Source organism: Festucalex cinctus, chromosome 14 (assembly GCF_051991245.1).
Source record: "Festucalex cinctus isolate MCC-2025b chromosome 14, RoL_Fcin_1.0, whole genome shotgun sequence".
Taxonomy (NCBI): domain Eukaryota; kingdom Metazoa; phylum Chordata; class Actinopteri; order Syngnathiformes; family Syngnathidae; genus Festucalex; species Festucalex cinctus.
The window spans coordinates 17,282,674-17,300,828 of NC_135424.1; the positions used below are offsets into that span (position 1 = coordinate 17,282,674).

Genomic DNA, 18,155 nt, shown 5'->3' on the forward strand with positions numbered 1-18,155 from the left:
CTATATAAATAAAATAAAGTCCTCCACATTGCATACATATTGGGCCATGTGACAAAATGTGTAAGATGATTAAAAGCTTACAACTCCTTTTCACTTTATACAAATTGGGAATCAAATAAAAAAACAACAACAGTTGATCATGCCTATTGGTGTAGTCTGTGACCACTCCCTTTTGTCTTCCCTCCTTTCACCTGACACAGCATGAATAAACATGACACAACATGAATATTTATGAGCTCGGGATGGCCACGGGCCCTCTGAGGGTCTCTAGATAGCCAAGAGGGGTCCAGCGGGGTTGTTTTGTCTGGGGCTTCTTCCATCCCAACAAATCCCACAGAAAAGGACTTCCAACTGTTACCTTTCCAGCCCACGGGGAATCATGGCTCGGGCCCCCGGCTATCAAGGGTCTCTCCTGGGGCTGCTCCTGCACTTTGCTCTACTTTGCTCAGCTCAAGTAAGTCTTATTCGCGACCGCCTCTGTTTCTCTCTATAGAGTGATGTGACAGTGGTACAGGTGAGTGCTTTCCTACACATTGCTCTGACATATGGCTGTTAGTCAAGTATGTAAATGAGTGCTTTCTTTCTTCAAATATTGTGTGGATATTACCCATGTAATATTGTATTTGAGTGACGTGTCTGGATTCCTTTGGGGAAAAAGGTTAATGTTTTATACTCCACTTGTTGAAGTAAAACCTTTTTAATGAATTTTCATTGCTACAATAACTTTTTATGTTTTGTTTTTTGCTTTGTTTTTTCCAATAATGTATTTTTAAATAATGTATTTGTAATAATGACATACAAATTAAACACAGTGAAATTATTTTTGGCACAAATTTTGTTTTATTTTTCCATTTTTATTATAAATAATTCACAAGGTTAGTTACCCAATATGGTTAACGGACATCAAATGCATTCTCAAGTCATGTAGATTTATGTTTGATGTGGGTTATACCTTTTCCCTAGGTGTCGTTCTCATTTTTTACACAAACAACAAATGACATGAAAAATAATTAAATATTTTCAAATGGTTGTGTACTACTTAATTGTTTTTCCCTACCCAGAGGGAACAAGGATTTCCTGGACCTGCAGGGGTACCAGGAATTGATGGCATTGATGTGAGTTCTTGAGTGCAGTAACATTTTTTTTGTTTTATTATATTTGTGACTCTATATTTTGTCTTTTTTTTTTTTTTTTTTTTAGGGTGACAGAGGATCAGATGGCCCAGCTGGCCCTGCTGTAACTATACATTTTGATTTTGATATCCCCTTTTAATTGTATAGTAATAATTATGATTTTATTGTAGGCTTATTTCCCAAATATTCATGTGAAATTGTCATTTTCAGGGACCTGATGGAGACCTTGGTAAGGTTGGATCTTCTGGATTACCCGGAATTCCTGGAAATGATGTAAATAATCTATGTTTGTATGAATGCTTTTCTCTCTTCATCTTTCAATCTTATTTGTATTTTCTGTATTACTTTAGTAGCACATATTTTGCATTTGCTGTTAATCCTACAGGGGATTCTAAAGTGATTAGATGTTTGCAAAAATGTGAAAATATTAATAGACAGGATGTCTTGTAACAACCACTGTATATTGTCCACACAAGGGCATGAGTAGCCTACTTATCTTTAAATAATAATAATGTTAATAATAATAATCAAACTACGGTAATTGTTAGTATGTTCCGCAAAGATTTTAGGCCATTATTTAAAAGGTTGTTTTAGCAATGCAATAATGACATTATGAACAGCCAAGGCCCAAAATTGTGTCAGTTACTCAAACTATATAACTGGTCATTTTATCAATCTCAAAGAAATGCAAAATGAGTTCAACACAAACTCGTCATACTGTTAAAACATTTTGACCTGAACTGTAATTATTTTCCAATTTGTTTACTAGTATGCAATTAGAAAAAATAAATGTGCATTCTCTATAGTATTAGTAGGCTGTTTGGTGTTTTTCTTACTATACATTGTGAAATTTGAGCCATCCTTAAGACTGTGCATGATAAAGTTAACATTATCTTCAAAAATACACAATAAAAAGGTAATATAGTGTAAAGTTGTTGTAACACACCTCTGTAAAAGCTTATTTGATTAGATTGACATTAATGTCTATCATCATCTGTTATACGTGAAAATGACAGGTGACAAAAGTCCCAAAATCGCAAACCTACATAAAACATGCAAATTCATTCGCGCATCAACTCGATGGCAGTTTGAAAACAAAAGTATGTCTGTGATCCAAATGCAGTCTGTATCTCCCACTGAGAATCCACAAAGCAGTGTGGAATGATTCCTTGTTTGAAATGAGCCAAAGGAATGTTGCTGTCTGCAGTCTGAGTGGTTTGCCCTCTTGGCCCACTGCTGACTCCTTCCTCCTCTAAACTTTCCTCTCGTGTGCGTCTTTAAGTTTGTTAGGATTTGAGTGAAACTGGGGATTGAATTAATGCACCAAGCTGCACCGTATTATATAACGTAACAGCCGGTAGGAGGTGGTTAATCCCTTTTATGACCAGGGCTCCTCCCACAAGGTGAAATTTATGATGATGTAACATTATAGCGATCTAATTCTGAATATGGAAATATTGCCAGAGGAAAGGTACTGGCTCATTTAACAAGCACATGACAACGTGAGCTAATCCTGACTGAATGTGCTCTCTGCAGGGTTTGACCGGCCCTATCGGAGAGCCCGGGCCTGACGGTCCCCCCGGACAGAAAGTAAGTGACTAATGAGCCCCTCACCTCAGAGCACGTCCGGGAAACGGTGCCAAGCTGCTGTCTGCTCTTTTGCCGTTCCATGCATAAATTCCTTCTGACAAATGAGACCTAATCCTGCAAGTCCTCTGCGTAATCTCCGTGGGGAGGCAAAACCCGGCATCGCTCCTCATTAGTACAAACATTGCTAGGTCAAGTGTGCCCGGCCGGACTCAGTCATGTGATGACTATTTAGCCTCACATAGATCATTTGCAAAAACAACATAAAAAGTGTTTGGATCTATCCATTTAATTAATAGAGATCTTATTGTTTCTAGGGAGAACCCGGAACATTTGGACCTCGCGGCGCTACTGTGAGTTAGGCATCATCTCCAAAATGCCACCGTCAAACTACATGAATCACTCATCACACTGTATGTTTTTCCTCAGGGTGTCGGGTCAGATGGACCCCCTGTAAGTTGATCGGCAAACTTAAAGAAATACTTCACTTAATTAGCCCATTATGGCAATAAAAAAGTTAATACAGTCTTCCCTCGCTATAACGCGGTTCACTTTTCGCGGTCTCGCTGTATCGCAGATTTTTTTTTAAGTGCAATTTTGCATAATTTTTTTACAGTAATATACCGATTTTATAAAATTTATGAAGGTTTGAACATTGTCAATGTTTGAACAAGAGAGAAATGTGAGAACATGTAAATGCCTCAATGAGAAAAGTGTATAAATTGTGCGGTCGGGGATTTTAGAGCCTTAAAACATTTATAAGAGTTGTAAAACATAAAGCTAACTACTTTGCGGATTTCATTTATTGCGGGTATTTTTTGCAACCTAACCCCAGCGGAAAACGAAGGAACACTGTATTTTGTCTATAATTAATTTGATACTTATTTTTTTCCACGAACAAATAGTACCTTTAAAAACACATTTTGCAACTTGCTGTCGACTGAAAATGACATCACAAGAGCTCAGGTAACCAATCACAGCTCAGCTTGTAAATGTCACATGACCAAACCTAAAAAACAGGTGAGCTATGATTGGTTACCTGAGCCCTTGTGATGTCCTTTTCAGTCGACAACAAGTTGCAAAATGTGTTTGTAAATTGTACGTGAAAAATAACGAAAGTATCAAATTAATTATAGACAAAATATTAACTTTTTATTGCTATAATGGGCTAAATAAGTGAAGTATCTCTTTAATTAGTCTTACTTGTTTGCATGTTTTCGCGTGAAAGCAAATTTCATCTCCATCTGATTCGATTCTGAACAGGGGCCACCTGGGCCTGGAGGACTTCCGGGCGAACTGGGAAAAACAGGACCACCTGTGAGTACAGAAAGTGTTTTAATTAGCTATTTTTTAAGTCATGAAAAGTGAAAGTCAGATCATGTTAAACATTATAAGTGCTTTAAAACCTCTTTGTAGCCATCTAACAGGAGATGTGATAATATTTCATCATTATGATTAAATGATTGCAATGCAGTATACTGTTTTACCTCTCATAACACATAAAATGTTAACTGTATTTGCATTTAAAAGCCCTTCTCACATTTTTTGAGATAAGGTTTAGTTCCTAGTAATTGTTTTTTTGTTTGCCATATTTAACTCATTTTATTGCAGATGATGTTGCCCTTTGGCTAACATTTATTTCATTTTCAGGTGATTCTGGGGAGAGACGCTAATTAAATTAAAGGGGAAGTCAACCCAAAAATTTTCTTTACATTAATATGTTGTATGTGCCTCCACCAGTCTAAATATGGTATGCTGATTAATACTGCATTTGTAGAATATGCGTTAGAATCCATCTTTTTTTTTTATCCATCTCAGGAGATGACCATTTTGACACTTGCACTCGACTGAAAATGACATCACAGTTGCTCAGGGCAAAGGTAATGACCAATCACGGTTTACCTGTTTTCTGAAGCTGAGCCGTGATTGGTTATTACCAAAGCCCCGGGCAATTGTGATGTTACTTTCAGTTGACAGCAAGTGGTAAAATGGCCGCCACCTGAGATGGTTGGATTTGCTTCTTAATTCATATTATTAGACTAGTGGGGGCACATACAACATATGATTGTTTAAAAAAAAAAAATGGGTTGACTTCCCTTTTAAATGCATTGCCATGGTGCAAATAAATTGAACAATCAATGGTTCAAAGAAGAAAATACAATGTGTGCATGATTAACAACAGATTATTGTTTACTTACTTAAATATTACTGTTTTGTTGTTGTTGTTGTTGTTGTTAAGATAGCATATAAGTGGTCAGATCTGACTGTAAATAATGTCTTTACATTTACACTTTTTTGCACATGTGTTGACCACAGGGGCCGATGGGTGTGAGAGGGCCACAAGGACCTCGTGGACCAACGGGCCCCAGAGTAAGTGGCCCCTTTAATTTGAAACCTAACATAAATTGAGATGAACTTCTTAGATTAGTAGCGTCTTCTAAGTATTCAACATTTCTCTTCCGTTGCAGGGGGCAACTGGGATGCTGGGCAGCCTCGACCTGGTAAAACTAGTCAAAATGAAAAGAGAGATATTCAAATTTTGTGATGTTTTACATTGATGATTTTTGTGCTGTTTTATAGTGTCCCAACTCATGTCCGTCCGGAACCTCTGGACATCCTGGCCTTCCTGGCATGAAGGTAATTTAAAGAGAAGAACCAAACCTTAAAAATTGGGCCTCCACTAGTCACCTCAAATATACAGTACTGTATAGTCTCTTTATGTTAAATATATATTTGCCAGATTGTTCCTTTAGGCGCAAAAACATTTTATGCGATGCCAAAAAAAACACTTAAATTAAAAGTCTGCTGTAATTGCTTTTTTTTCTATGCTTTTTCCCAGGGCCACAAAGGAGTAAAAGGTGAAGCAGGGATACCAGGCAAACAAGGACACAAGGTATATATTGTTCAAATATTCCATGCAGGTGATTCATCCCAGTGAGATTTAGGCGCATAAATGCAGCACACATTCCCGAGCAGATTATGTCTGAACCCTCCTGTTAGGAAAATCTCACTCCACAGTGTGAGGCAAGCATATTTTGCGCTGCTCTTTGTCAGGAAGAGGCCAGACGCGCTCGTGTAATGCCTCTGATACCTCGCGACGCAGCCAGCGTGATTTATTTGAAATGATGTTCAAGCACCCCTCTTCCCCTGTAATGTGTTCATACACTATAAAAATGGAAATGAGGTGATCTCTGTGTGTGCAGGATATGATTCACCATCAGCCTCACAATGATGTTGTCTGTCTGTCACAGACTAAAGTGGAGCCATTTCAGGGACCTTTTGCCTGCTTATGCAGAACCACTTGCTGGTAACAATAAAATGACCGCATGATAAACCGGGACAGTTTCCATCTTGTTCAGGTCTAAGGTTCGCAATATGCTTCACTGAGTGGACTATAAACGCTCCGTACAGAGCTAGAGGCCTCTGTAAACATATTTTATTACCATTTATCGTACAAACAAAGGTTTTCAGAAGAAGAATATGAATGTTTTCTCTTTCGAACAGATCATTTTTCTGCATTGTGATGTAAAACATGCCAACTTCTTTCATGACATTCACTTGCTTGTTGTTGTGCACTGGTTCATTATCCGCCCTGTGTTGTTTACGTCTTTCAATAGGCACTTCTATTACCCGTAATTAAAAGAACAAATTGCCTTTTTAATGACACAAAATCTGTGGTGCTTGAAACCCCCAAAAGCTTTCTTGCGCATCTAGTGCAAAGTCAGCACATTATTTATTTGTAATTAGGAAAGCGGGGCAACAAATTAGAGTTAAATCATCGGCTTAACAAAAATTTAAAACAGAATTACTGTTCTTGTTTTAACATTCACACGATCCCCAGTCTTTGTACAACTGAGAGGCATCATTACTGGTGTGACTTTTTTTGTTGTTGTTTGTGTTGTGTTTGCTCCTAGGGGGAGGAAGGAGAGCAAGGGGGTCAAGGGGAGGTCGGCGCACAAGGGCCGACGGTGAGATTGACTATTTATGTTTTGCTTTGAGTGTGTGCTGTGGTCATGCCCGCTTCTATTTCACTCACCTGCTGTCTCTGTGTGTTATTACAGGGTGCCCAGGGCATCCGTGGTGCCACAGGAATGATGGGAACTAAGGGAGAGATGGTTGGTGGTTTTTCTCTTCTGTAATATTTAAACCCTAAAACCTGCTGGGTCAAAATAAAATAACACAAATTGGGTCAAAAATGGCCCAATTTTTTTAAATGAAAATTTAAATTAAGAATACATCGCAAAGCAACCAAAATTATGGGTTGTTTTGTGGTTTACTTTATATAACCTTTTGGGATGATTTAAAAGCCCAATTGAATTGAGTAAAAAAAAAGAAAAAAAAAAAGAAAAAAAAAGAACCCAAAACATTGAGTCAAATTAATTTAACTAATTTGCTCCCAAAATCATATAAATATGTTCTATTTTAAATACAAGTTTTTTTTTTTTTTTTTTTTTTTTTAATGCTAGTGCATACAGAAGGCTTTGATACAGCCTCTGAACTGAAGAGAACAATTGTAGCAATGGTAGTTATTAAAAAAAACAAAAAAAAACGGCCAGCAGGTGGCAGTAGAGTATAAGAGCTCAACCAGGGCCATGCTACAACAAGCTGTTTTCCCCACAGTTTTAAACACATATGTGAATGATGAAACTTAGCTATATTCTAATGCTAATCGCTGCAAAACAGATTTTTAAAAAAAATAAAAATAAAAATTGACAATAAATCACGAAGCAACCCAAATTTTGGGTTGTTTTATGGTTTATTTTACGCAACTTTTTGGGATAATTGTATAGCCCAATTGAATTGACTTAAATCATGAAAACAAAACGTTGAGTCAAATTAATTTAATAACCCACAAAGCAACCCACTTTTTTGTTTTGTTTTGTGAGTTATTCATTTGACCCAACCTTTTTATGTTAACGGAGTAGCCCAAATGAATTGGGTAAAAAATAAACCCAAAATTTGGGTCGAATTAAATTAATAACCAACTAAACAACATTTTTTGGGGATGATTTGTGAGTTATTCATTTGACTTAACTTTTTGGGTTAACCCAATCGAACTGGGTAAAAAATTAACGGACCCAACTCTTATTTAACCTAAAATGTTGGGTCAAAATAAATGAATCACCCACAAAGCAACCCATCTTTGGGGGTTTACCCAGTTTTTTTGGGTTAAATAAATAACCCAAAAAGTTAGGTGACCCTTTTTTGACCCAATTCTGGTTAATTTGAACCCATCTGTTTTTAGTTTAGTTTACGTTGAATAATCACAAAATGTGTAACCTCTAATATTTGCTGTCTGACAGGGAGTTCGAGGTCCTGATGGAGATCCAGGTCCTCAGGGTGTTGGTGGTGCATCTGTAAGTTTTTAAAAGAGACCACATGGACACAAAATGTACAAAGACAGATCTGTGAAATAGTTAATTGATTAGTGGTTCTGGTAGACTCTTCTGGGAAAACAAACTATTTAGCTTCCAAGTTGGAGGCACACCCCAACCACGAATGGTATCATTCTCTTGGAATGCAAAAATTAAAGATGCCTCATAGAGAGTCTTTTGTCTGTCAACAAGTTGTTGCATAGTTTTCACACAAACTAACCAAGCCTTGCATGAGCAATATTGATATTGTCTCTTACGTGTAACCTGTTACCCTGTCAGTTTCTTTTTAAGCTACTCTCACCTAAACAACTACTTTGACCAAATTACCATGTCATGTCTAACATCACAGCATCACAGCTAAAAATACTTTCAAATTACTGTATTTGCATTACTTTTGTATTGTGCTACTATTACCAGAGATGGGAAGTAACGAAGTACATAAACTTCATTTCTGTACTTGAGTAGTTTTTTTTTTTCCCAGTACTTTATACTTTCCTGAGTATTTATTTTCTAGACTACTTTTTACTTTTATCAGTTACATTTTAACATGAGTATCTGTACTTTTTACTTGATACATTTTCAAAACAAAGTCATTACTTTTGTTTTTAAATGCATGGAAACGATTAAAATCCTTAACCTGAATGGAAAAAAAAAAAGCCATCAATGTCTCTGGCTACGCCAATCATATTACACACTGTCCCCTACATCACACTATAGGTATACCCATTTTTACTCCATTGGCTAATATTTTTCAAATTGACGTAGATTAGATACGTACATTAGATACGATACTTTTTTTCTAAATGAAATTTTTACTTCTACTCGTCAAGTACATTTCAGAGCCTGTCCATTTTTTTTTTTTAGTAATTATTTGAGTGAGTACTTTCACTTTTACCAAAGTTGTTTTCTACTCAAGTAATTGTACTTTTACTCAAGTATAGAATGTTAGTATTTTCCCCATGTCTGACTATTACCCAACACTGGACACTACGATACGATTTCAGGGTGATCAAGGCCAACGAGGTGTGATGGGTGAGCCTGGCCCTAAAGGTGAACTGGTACGTCGGCACATCATCAGCAACCTTACAGTTGGGAAATAACGTTTGCTTGAAGAATTTGACAGAAGGTTTTGTTGTTCAGGGCTTACAAGGGCCAAGAGGCATCACAGGTCTGCCAGGTCCCAAAGGAGACTCTGTGAGTATGACTCTTTTGTCACACCGGATGTTCCATTTTTTGGGGCTTATTTTACCATTCTCACCAGGGTTTACCAGGTGTGGATGGCCGTGAGGGTATTCCAGGCATGCCGGGAACAAAGGTAGCACTCCAACTGTTGCTAGCATGAGTTACAATCAAATCGGATATTCCTCACTGTTTGTTTTCCCCTCCAGGGAGGAATTGGAAAGCCTGGACTTCCTGGAGAGGTCGGCCCTCAGGGACTTCCTGTAAGTTTGACTCCCCCAAACTAAGCTCAGCACACAGAGTTAAAACACCAATAATTCTGTTGTATTATATTTGTTGTGATCTCAGCCATCTAAAAGAAACATGGTATTAAACACACACACACACACATACGCATACGCGACGAGTCAGTAATTACGTTCTCCCGGGCACAAGTGTGCGAGCAGCGCTTCTCCCGCCCTCTAATGTGTGAGGAGCTTAATGAAAGGCACTAATGGGACTCAACTCGACTGTGACACTGTTTAGCCAAGATTGTGTCGGTGTTAAAGTCGTCACCCGAATTAAACCTCCAGGGCGCTGTGATCAAGACGTTTATAAGCAGCTTATTTGGGCCAATAGCTCAGACAAATATTTTTTATCCATCTGTGTGCAAACAGTGAGGTGAATTTCCTTTTGACGATGTTTTTGCGATTTTTCTTCTGTGTGTTTTAGGGTTTGCCTGGCTCACCTGGACCAAAAGGACAGAGTGGCTCAAAGGTTGCTGGTTTGATTCACAATTATATAAAAAGTAGGGATGGGCGAGTACCGATACCAGGTATCGGTATCGGGCCGATACCAGCTTTCTTCAAGTACTCGAGTACTCGTGACGCAGACGAGTACAAGTGACCGATGGCAGAGCGGGAAGACGTTAAGTGAGTCCTCCTTGCCTGTAACTGGTGCCAACTTGCAGCAGTTTGTCACCAAAACTTCACTGGTTTGGAAATACTTCAAAATTGTGAATCTTAAACTAAAAGAGCATTTTTGTGTTTTATTTTGAGCGTTAAGACTATTGAAGAGTGACTGTGCTGTTTTTTTTGGGGGTCAAAATTAAAGGAAATATATTTGTTTAAAAATATCTTTTAGTGATTTTTTTATTTTTTATTTGTCAAAATGTACTACTGGTATCGGCAGTGGGTATCGGTATCGGTGAGTACTGAGGGTCTGAGTATCGTATCGGTCTGAAAAAAAAGTGGTATCGAACATCCCTAATAAAAAAAGTGTTATTTCTTACGTTTGTTTTCGAAATTAAAATTGTCATTTTATGTTTTAGGGAGATGCCGGTCAAACAGGCTTTCCTGGAACAATGGGTTCCACCGGGAAAATGGTATAGCACGCCAAGTTATGATCCAACAAGACTTGTATTATATTGACCTGACAGATACGAAAGGCAAAACAACTCTGACTTTTTTCTGTATAGGGCGAGCTCGGGGAACAAGGTGAGGTTGGAATCGCTGGACCCATGGGTGAACCCGTGAGTATTCGTCCTGGTTACATTGTAATAGTTTTAATTAGATTACAAGTCAAAGGACCTCCTTCATTATTGTGAATCCGCCTCTTTGTTTGCAGGGAGACACGGGAGAACAAGGCCCAGTGGGTTCAGTTGGCAAACATGGTTCCAGGGTAAGATATTTGCGAATATAACTATTATATAGGAGCATTTATTTCATACTATTTTATTGAAAACATTTAGAGGCTATTGAGTATATTTATTTTCTTGAACACAAGTGGGGATAATTGAATTTTTTTTATTCAACAATTACAATGTAAGATCCTGTTGCTTTTAACTAAACAAATAAAGCCTGAGAAGGTTTCTTCCTGGCTGTTTCCAAGTAGACGTTGGTATTATCGAGTGGATCTCACTTGAGGTCGACTTTCACAGTGAGGGGAGAACAGACTGAAAGGGTCCACTGTTCTCTTGACATTCCTCACAGTGCCGCGGAGATCAAATAAGAGACAAACTGAAGATGGGCTGCCATGAGCTGTTGGCTGCGCTTAAAGTTCACTACATGAGCCAACGCAAGGCATTGTATGCACTCTTGTAAAATAATAATGCTCAGCATATAATGCCTATGAAAGTTTTCACAACAATTCTTTATACCTCATAGTGCTTTTAATTGTATTCTCTTATATTAAAGTGCGGGTACTCTGGTTTCCTCCCACTTTCTAGAAACATGAGATTAAAGAATAAATAAGACAGCCTTTTAATTGTTTTTAAATTATTATTATTTTTTAAATTTTTATTTATTTATTTTTACAAATTTTTACATTCACTGTTGGAAAAGAAAAAATCATTATTCATTGTCCTGCATGTTTTGTCTCAATTTTCTTTTATTACATCTTTAACTCTTTGACTGCCAAAAACGTTTAATAACGATTAGTAAAATCACGACGTATGCTGCCATAAACGTGAAATGACGTCATCTACGTTTTTTTTTTTTTTCTTAAATGGACGGAGCAACGTCTAAGTGCAGCGCTGTCTGGTCAATGGGTTGTGGAATCAAAAACACCACCTAACTATGGCCAGCAGATGGCAGCATTGTGTCTCTTTTCAATGGGCTGTAGGTGTATGGAATTACAATGAAATGTGATGGAATCTGATGAATGCTCGTAATCAGCGAAATGGCTGGTTGTTGTTGTTTTTTTTCCCTAATGTGTGGCAGTAAAAGAGTTAAATAATTTTAAATGCACAACATTTTAATTTTTATTTTGGATCATTTGTGCACATGTTCTTAATGTTTTGACTTGTACCTTTAAGCCCGTATCCCACTGATGGTCAAACATTTGCGGCGCTAGCGAAAGTTGATTTCACGTCAGGGTTCGTTCAAGTTGAAAAACGTTTGCCTAGAGTTTTAGTGGTCTTTCTTGTCACATGTTAAATAAACATTTCCTTTCGACAAAAAAGACCTTTAAACCTCTAGGTGAATGTTCAGCAAAATTTTGCAAATGTTTGCGAACTTGAATGAATCCTCACACATCACATTATGTATTATTATGTCTTCAGATCTTATTTTAGAAGCATATAAAGACCCATTATTATTTTTAACCATCAATTACTGTATGTCCATTCTATACAATAAAACAAACAACTTTTAAAATGTACTTGTGGGTTTATGATAGGGACCCAAAGGTGATCCCGGTCTTCCTGGTGTTCCGGGCCCTCCTGGCGTTCCTGGAGTGAAAGGAGAAAGGGTAAGAAAATCACCACAGTCCATCTCAGAAAGACGGTGGTTTGGATGATTATTACTCAACACTGAGCTCCCTATGATGAGGAATAATGCGCACACACATACGCACGCACACACCTGCAGCAAAGCTCATTTGTCTTCTTGATTACAGGGCGAGCGGGGAGATGCAGGGCCCAAGGGAGAGCAGGTATGAAATCCTCATATGAAATGATTATTTCATGTATGTGGTATAATGATACTTAACCTAAAAAATGATTACATATTTTTTCAAGGGACCACAAGGTGATGAGGGCAACCCTGGAGAGAGAGGGGATAATGTATGTTATACAGTTTCTTTTCACTGTAAAATCCAAAGAAAATACAATGCATGTTGTTTCCATATTTGATGATATATCGCTTGTTTTGAAGGGGGGACCTGGAGAAGGTGGCGCAAAAGGAGAGGTGTGTCACAGTTTCATTTTTTTGGGCATTGCAGGGCTTCTTTGAATATGCTAATAACTGCTTAATTCAATGGGTTGGCTCTGTTTTATTTGCCAAGACTGGAAGCCCCGGTGAGCCAGGCAGAAGAGGTCCAGAGGGAGTTCGAGGCCAGCCCGGAATTGAGGGGCCGCCCGGCACACCTGGACCACGAGGCATGCAGGGGAATAGAGGTCCACCCGGTGCCAGAGGAACACAAGGTCCTGCGGTAGGTAGAGGATAGTACATTGTCCTTAAAAAGTACAATAGGTACAGTTTAGGCCTGCACGATATAACGTTTGAACATCGTGATACATCGTGCGCATGTGCGATAGCCACATCGCAAGACGTGCAATGTTTTTAATTTTTTTTAGAGCAAGCAAACATTTGTTTTGCTTCATAAAGGTAGCTTCTCGCGCTCCCTTCTGCTAATCAGTCACCGGCGCCATTTATAAAAGCAGTCTATTTATATGAATACAATAGTGTCATGGTGAGTTAAACAAATTCTTCCCAAACTGCTAATCAAGTCATCTGGTGAAAATTCTTCCATTTTTAATATCGCATTATATATCGCAGACCCCCCCCCCAAAAAAATCGCAATGTCATTTTTTTCCAATATCGTGCAGCCCTAATACAATTCATTTCATCTTTAAGAGTACAATGAAAAGGGATTGGGGTGTTCAAAACTCTAAATTTATTGTTGGCATTTTGAATAAAATCAATGATCTATCTCGATATATTGGAATATTGTTGAAAACTTGGAGAAGGGAAACTCATATACATTGCACAGTGGATCCCCACAAGCGAAAATGTAATATAATTGACACTCAGTGAAATGCAATGCAATAAACACTGATATACATAAAATAACACAAAAAATATGCTTAAAATATTTACAAATATTTAAAAAAAATCCACTGTTTATACAGTAGAATGACTCCACACTTCACTTTTTTAATTGAACTACTAAAATAAATGCAGTTGTTTGAGATTCTATATCGTAATACGGAAGAAGATTAGGGCCAGTCAAGAGAAAAAAAAAAGGTTGGCAGGATTCTGACTTTATTCTCAGAATTATTAGTTTGAAGTCAGAATTCTGACTTTAATCACAAAATTCTGACTTTAAAGTGTGAATTATGACTTTAAGCAATTCATAGCTCCGCATACAAGGTCTTTTCTGACTTTAAAGTGAGAATTCTGAGAATAAATTCTGAATCCTGCCAACCCCCCCCCCCCCCCCCCCCCCCCCCCCCCCTTTCTCTTCACTATAGGCTTAATCCTCTTCCGTATCATTGAGCTTCACTAGTATTTTCCCTGATTTCTTTTTTTTTTTTTCCTTTCAAGAAAACAGTTTTGAGGATTGACGGTGTAGATGTTGTGGCAATGCCAGTAAGCTTGGGCTCAAATTTTAATGTGGATTTGGGTTTTCAATGTTACTGATAAAATTTGGTAAAAGTGTGGTTCAAGCAGTGGAACCAGTGACCCCTCGTTGACCTGACAACAACAAAAAATGTTCCATTTAGAGATCAGCAAAAGCCATTCATTTGCCTTCTCTGAAAAGTCTTTGTCATGGTGATAAACTACAAATAGGAAAGAAAATGTTTGGTCAAACGAGGATGGTGAAGTGCTATGGTGTCTTGATACCCTCTGCTACTGTTTGCGTTTCAGGGTAAAGAACCGAGCGACCAGCACATCAGGCAGGTCTGCATGCGAGTCATGCAAGGTAAGAAGCAGTGATGACCCCATTCATCATCCCCTTGTGCCTCGTTTATGACTTGAATCTCGGCCGCAATGCTTGCTTACGCTCGCTCACCTAGCATAGCGCTGGCCTTCTGCTCTCTCATTGATCAGGACGCTTTCTCAATGCTACACAGTTCACACGTGGGAAAGAGAAGGGCTCATGAGCAAAACATGAAATAAGCTTCAGTCTTTGTTTATTTGACGGATGAAAGATCTCCTTGTTCGCCCTGGAAGAAACGCTCCAGCGGAAGATGCAACCTCTGTTCTCTTTATTCTTTTGCTCTTGTGTCTTGCAAACTCATCTCCTAGAGTCATTACTTTTTTATAGCCGAGCTGCTGAAAAATTAATTACACCTCCAGCAGACCTCCACTCCTCCGCTCAGAGCAAAGAGAGTCAGTGCCAGGGAAGGCAATGTTTAAAAGGAAGAGTCGGGCTGCATGCACTGCATGAATTTTCAGCAAGACCCAGGGAAGTGCAAGATATCAGGCAGCAAAGAATCACAGGAGATTAATATTGGATCATTTGCACCATGAACATACATTCTCTGTGGCTCATTGCTGTGTTAAAAAGTAGAGTCTCTGTTGAATTTTCTGAGGATTATGTTGAAAGACAGGCGAAGTTTCAAGAATTTTCATGACTTTAGTCCCTGCTTCACTCTGAATTGAACCCACAAGTGTCGAGAACATCGCCATGAGGCTTATTGCCATCAATAACAACGGTGTCTGTCATGAACTCGCTGGTTTAATTCTTTCACAATTATCACTCCAATAGAACAACTGGCCCAGTTGGCTGCTAGTTTGAGAAGACCAGAGTCTGGTGCGACCGGCTTACCTGGCAAACCGGGACCCCCGGGCCCTCCTGGAGCTCCAGGCGACAATGGCTTCCCAGGACAGGCAGGAGCAAGAGGCCTTCCTGGGCTCAAAGGCCCGCCAGGACAACTTGGAGCAAAAGGACACAAAGGTAACTAGAGCGCAAACTCCTACCAAGATGAAATGTAATTAAGCAATTTGTGTTCATTTGTCTGCTGCTTAGCAGCAGGCCGCCAAACCATTTTTAATTAGGGTGAAGAAAATGGTCCCCTTGCGACTGAACTAGCAAAAAGAGAAAATAAGATGCAAGTGAAAAACATTTTTGATTGCCCTCTTGCTGTTTCTTTGTCCATGAGCAGACTACTTCCTGGTTTAAGGACTATTACATTAAACGGCAAGACCATACCACATTATTATTATTTTTTTCTTGGGGTGTGCGTAAACTTTCCATCTTGACTCAAATGACACAAAGAGAAAATCTACTAAATGTGGAAAAAAATAAAATAAAATGTCAGACCGCTGTATTTGTATTTGTGCGCCGATAATGATCATACGGCTACTTCCTGGTTAATGGAGGATGGCCGTATAATTTATTTATTTATTTTATAAATTCTCGGGTCGGGTCCTACTTTCAATTAGCCTCAAATGCCCCCTGGGGAAAAAAAATCCTTGAAAATACTTTTAATTTAGAGGAATGTTTGTGCATCCACGTGTTAGCTAAAAGGCTACTTCCTGGTTCACACAGGTTGGCTTAAGTTGATGGAGTACCGCTATTTTTAAATTCTAGAGCCCATATTTAAAAGAGAAAACACAATTCTTTAACAAAAGTAAAAAAATAAAAACTATTGTATGAAATATTTGGTTTATATATTTTAAAAAAAAATACCGAGCACCATGCTACTCCCTGGTTAACGGTGAATATTAGATGGCAGGACTGTACCTTTCTTTTTTTTTTTTTTTTTTAATTCTCGGGTCGGGCCCTAGTTCCCTGAGACTCAAATGCCAACCCCCCCACACTAAAAATAAACTCAAATCAAATCTTGAAAGGACTTGTACTTTTGACCCGTATTTGTCCATCCATCCACATTAGCTAAAAGGCAAAATCCTGGTTCACATAGGTCAGCTTAAGTTGACAGAGTCGTACTATTTTTACATTCTACAGAATACATTTCAAGCACACATTTCAAAACGAGGAACAACAATTGTTTAACAAAACTGGGAAAAAAGATAGTATGCTGTATTTGCTTTATTTGTTAATAAATTAGTGAGCACTAGGCTACTTTGTGGTTCATAAAGGATGATTTAAAATGGGGAAAAAAATGGTTTATAATTGCCACAAGATGGCAGCAAAGTATTACTTTTCTATTAGATAGGTAAATTGTCTGTTTAAATGAAGCTCCTCCCATCACTTCAACATACCAAAAAGTAGCAAATTGGTTTATGAAAAAAAAATAAAAATAAAAAATAGCGCTTTATATCTAGCTCGAAGCTGGTAAGTAGTTTGGCAACATCGTTATGTTTGTCGCATGCAGGTGAAATGGGCGACAGAGGCTCCCGCGGTCCCACAGTGCGGGGAGCCAAAGGTCAGCAAGGACCTCCAGGACTCCCTGGTGAGTGAACGTTAGAGTTTCACACGTCGATATTACAGGCTATGCTGAGGCTAACGAGGAACATATGTACCTGCAGGCGAGGCTGGCAAACCTGGTTACGGTCAGGACGGTCGCGACGGCCAGAGGGGACCACCGGGTCTTCCAGGACAGCCCGGTGTACCTGGACCTCCCGGTCCTGCCGGTCCTAATGGTTACTGCGACCCATCTTCTTGCAACCTGTCACCGGGTGCTCAGCCGGAGGTGAAGGGACCTCCAAGGAACTAAAAGCCACTCTGGGAGAGACAGAGACTATTGGATTAGAACATGTTTCATCTCAGGGGTTTGTGGTGTCTTCCCTCCATTAACCTCTAGTCTTGTCTTGACGAGCTCCGCCACAAGGTGCCCGCCTCCATGAAAACACACAATTTTTATGTGTTGCCAAAATGTACCATGTGTTCTTTTTGTCTACCTGGCTAGATGTTTTTATATTCCCAGCAAGGTGCTCTGGTTTCATCACTTTCCTCCTCAAGTAAAAAACAAACAAACAAACCTCAATTTCCTCACAAATCATGTCAAACAATCGCCCCAAATAAATCAGGATCAGGAAGTGTGTTTTAGTGTTTTGTATGTAGTAATTTATCAAAAAAAAATTTTTTTTTTTGTACGACTGCCCAGAAAGTCTTTGCAGTTAGAAATAAAAAGGACAGAGGGTGTCACACTGACTTCAGTGTTTGTTGTAAATCTGTAAAAAAAAAAAAAAAAAAAAAAAAAAAAAAAAAAAAAAAAATTGCGTTGTGGTTAAGTATGTTTCCTACAAAACGACCTGATGTGACATTTTGCCTCATTGTACATGACAGCAGTTTGACTAATAATGAGCGCAACGGTCAATAATGTAACAAATAAAAAACAACACACAACACTGTGTTTATTTATTCTGTATGCTCATTGTTGGCTATTAACTCAAAACTGGACATTGTGTTACATAAAGCTCCTTTTAGTTTCGCTCTGCTTAGTTCGTGAAATGAACAGACTGTCACAAATAAAGCAGTGTATAACTTTTAT

General features: G+C 38.5%; 1 protein-coding gene across 1 annotated transcript; it reads left to right on the forward strand.

The window, feature by feature from the left end:
* Window positions 1-241: 241 nt before the first annotated feature.
* col9a1b (collagen, type IX, alpha 1b) lies at window positions 242-17,732 on the forward strand. The gene is made up of 32 exons (XM_077495337.1): window positions 242-454; window positions 1,062-1,115; window positions 1,201-1,236; window positions 1,344-1,406; window positions 2,670-2,723; window positions 3,038-3,073; window positions 3,150-3,173; window positions 3,984-4,037; window positions 5,037-5,090; window positions 5,189-5,221; window positions 5,301-5,357; window positions 5,560-5,613; window positions 6,635-6,688; window positions 6,782-6,835; window positions 8,024-8,077; window positions 9,100-9,153; window positions 9,236-9,289; window positions 9,357-9,410; window positions 9,484-9,537; window positions 9,986-10,030; window positions 10,584-10,637; window positions 10,731-10,784; window positions 10,880-10,933; window positions 12,431-12,502; window positions 12,650-12,685; window positions 12,771-12,815; window positions 12,907-12,939; window positions 13,037-13,183; window positions 14,623-14,677; window positions 15,467-15,655; window positions 17,037-17,114; window positions 17,191-17,732. Exons 1-32 carry the CDS (start codon window positions 380-382, stop codon window positions 17,376-17,378), a joined length of 2,022 nt encoding a protein of 673 aa, XP_077351463.1. The 5' UTR covers window positions 242-379; the 3' UTR covers window positions 17,379-17,732.
* Window positions 17,733-18,155: the final 423 nt, after the last annotated feature.

Coding starts and splice junctions, on each gene's coding strand:
- col9a1b (XM_077495337.1), top strand. CDS start 380: ATGGCTCGGGCCCCCGGCTATCAAGGGTCTCTCCTGGGGCTGCTCCTG. Junction 1,116..1,200: donor CAGGAATTGATGGCATTGAT/GTGAGTTCTTGA, acceptor TTTTTTTTTTAG/GGTGACAGAGGATCAGATGG. Junction 13,184..14,622: donor GAGGAACACAAGGTCCTGCG/GTAGGTAGAGGA, acceptor TTTGCGTTTCAG/GGTAAAGAACCGAGCGACCA.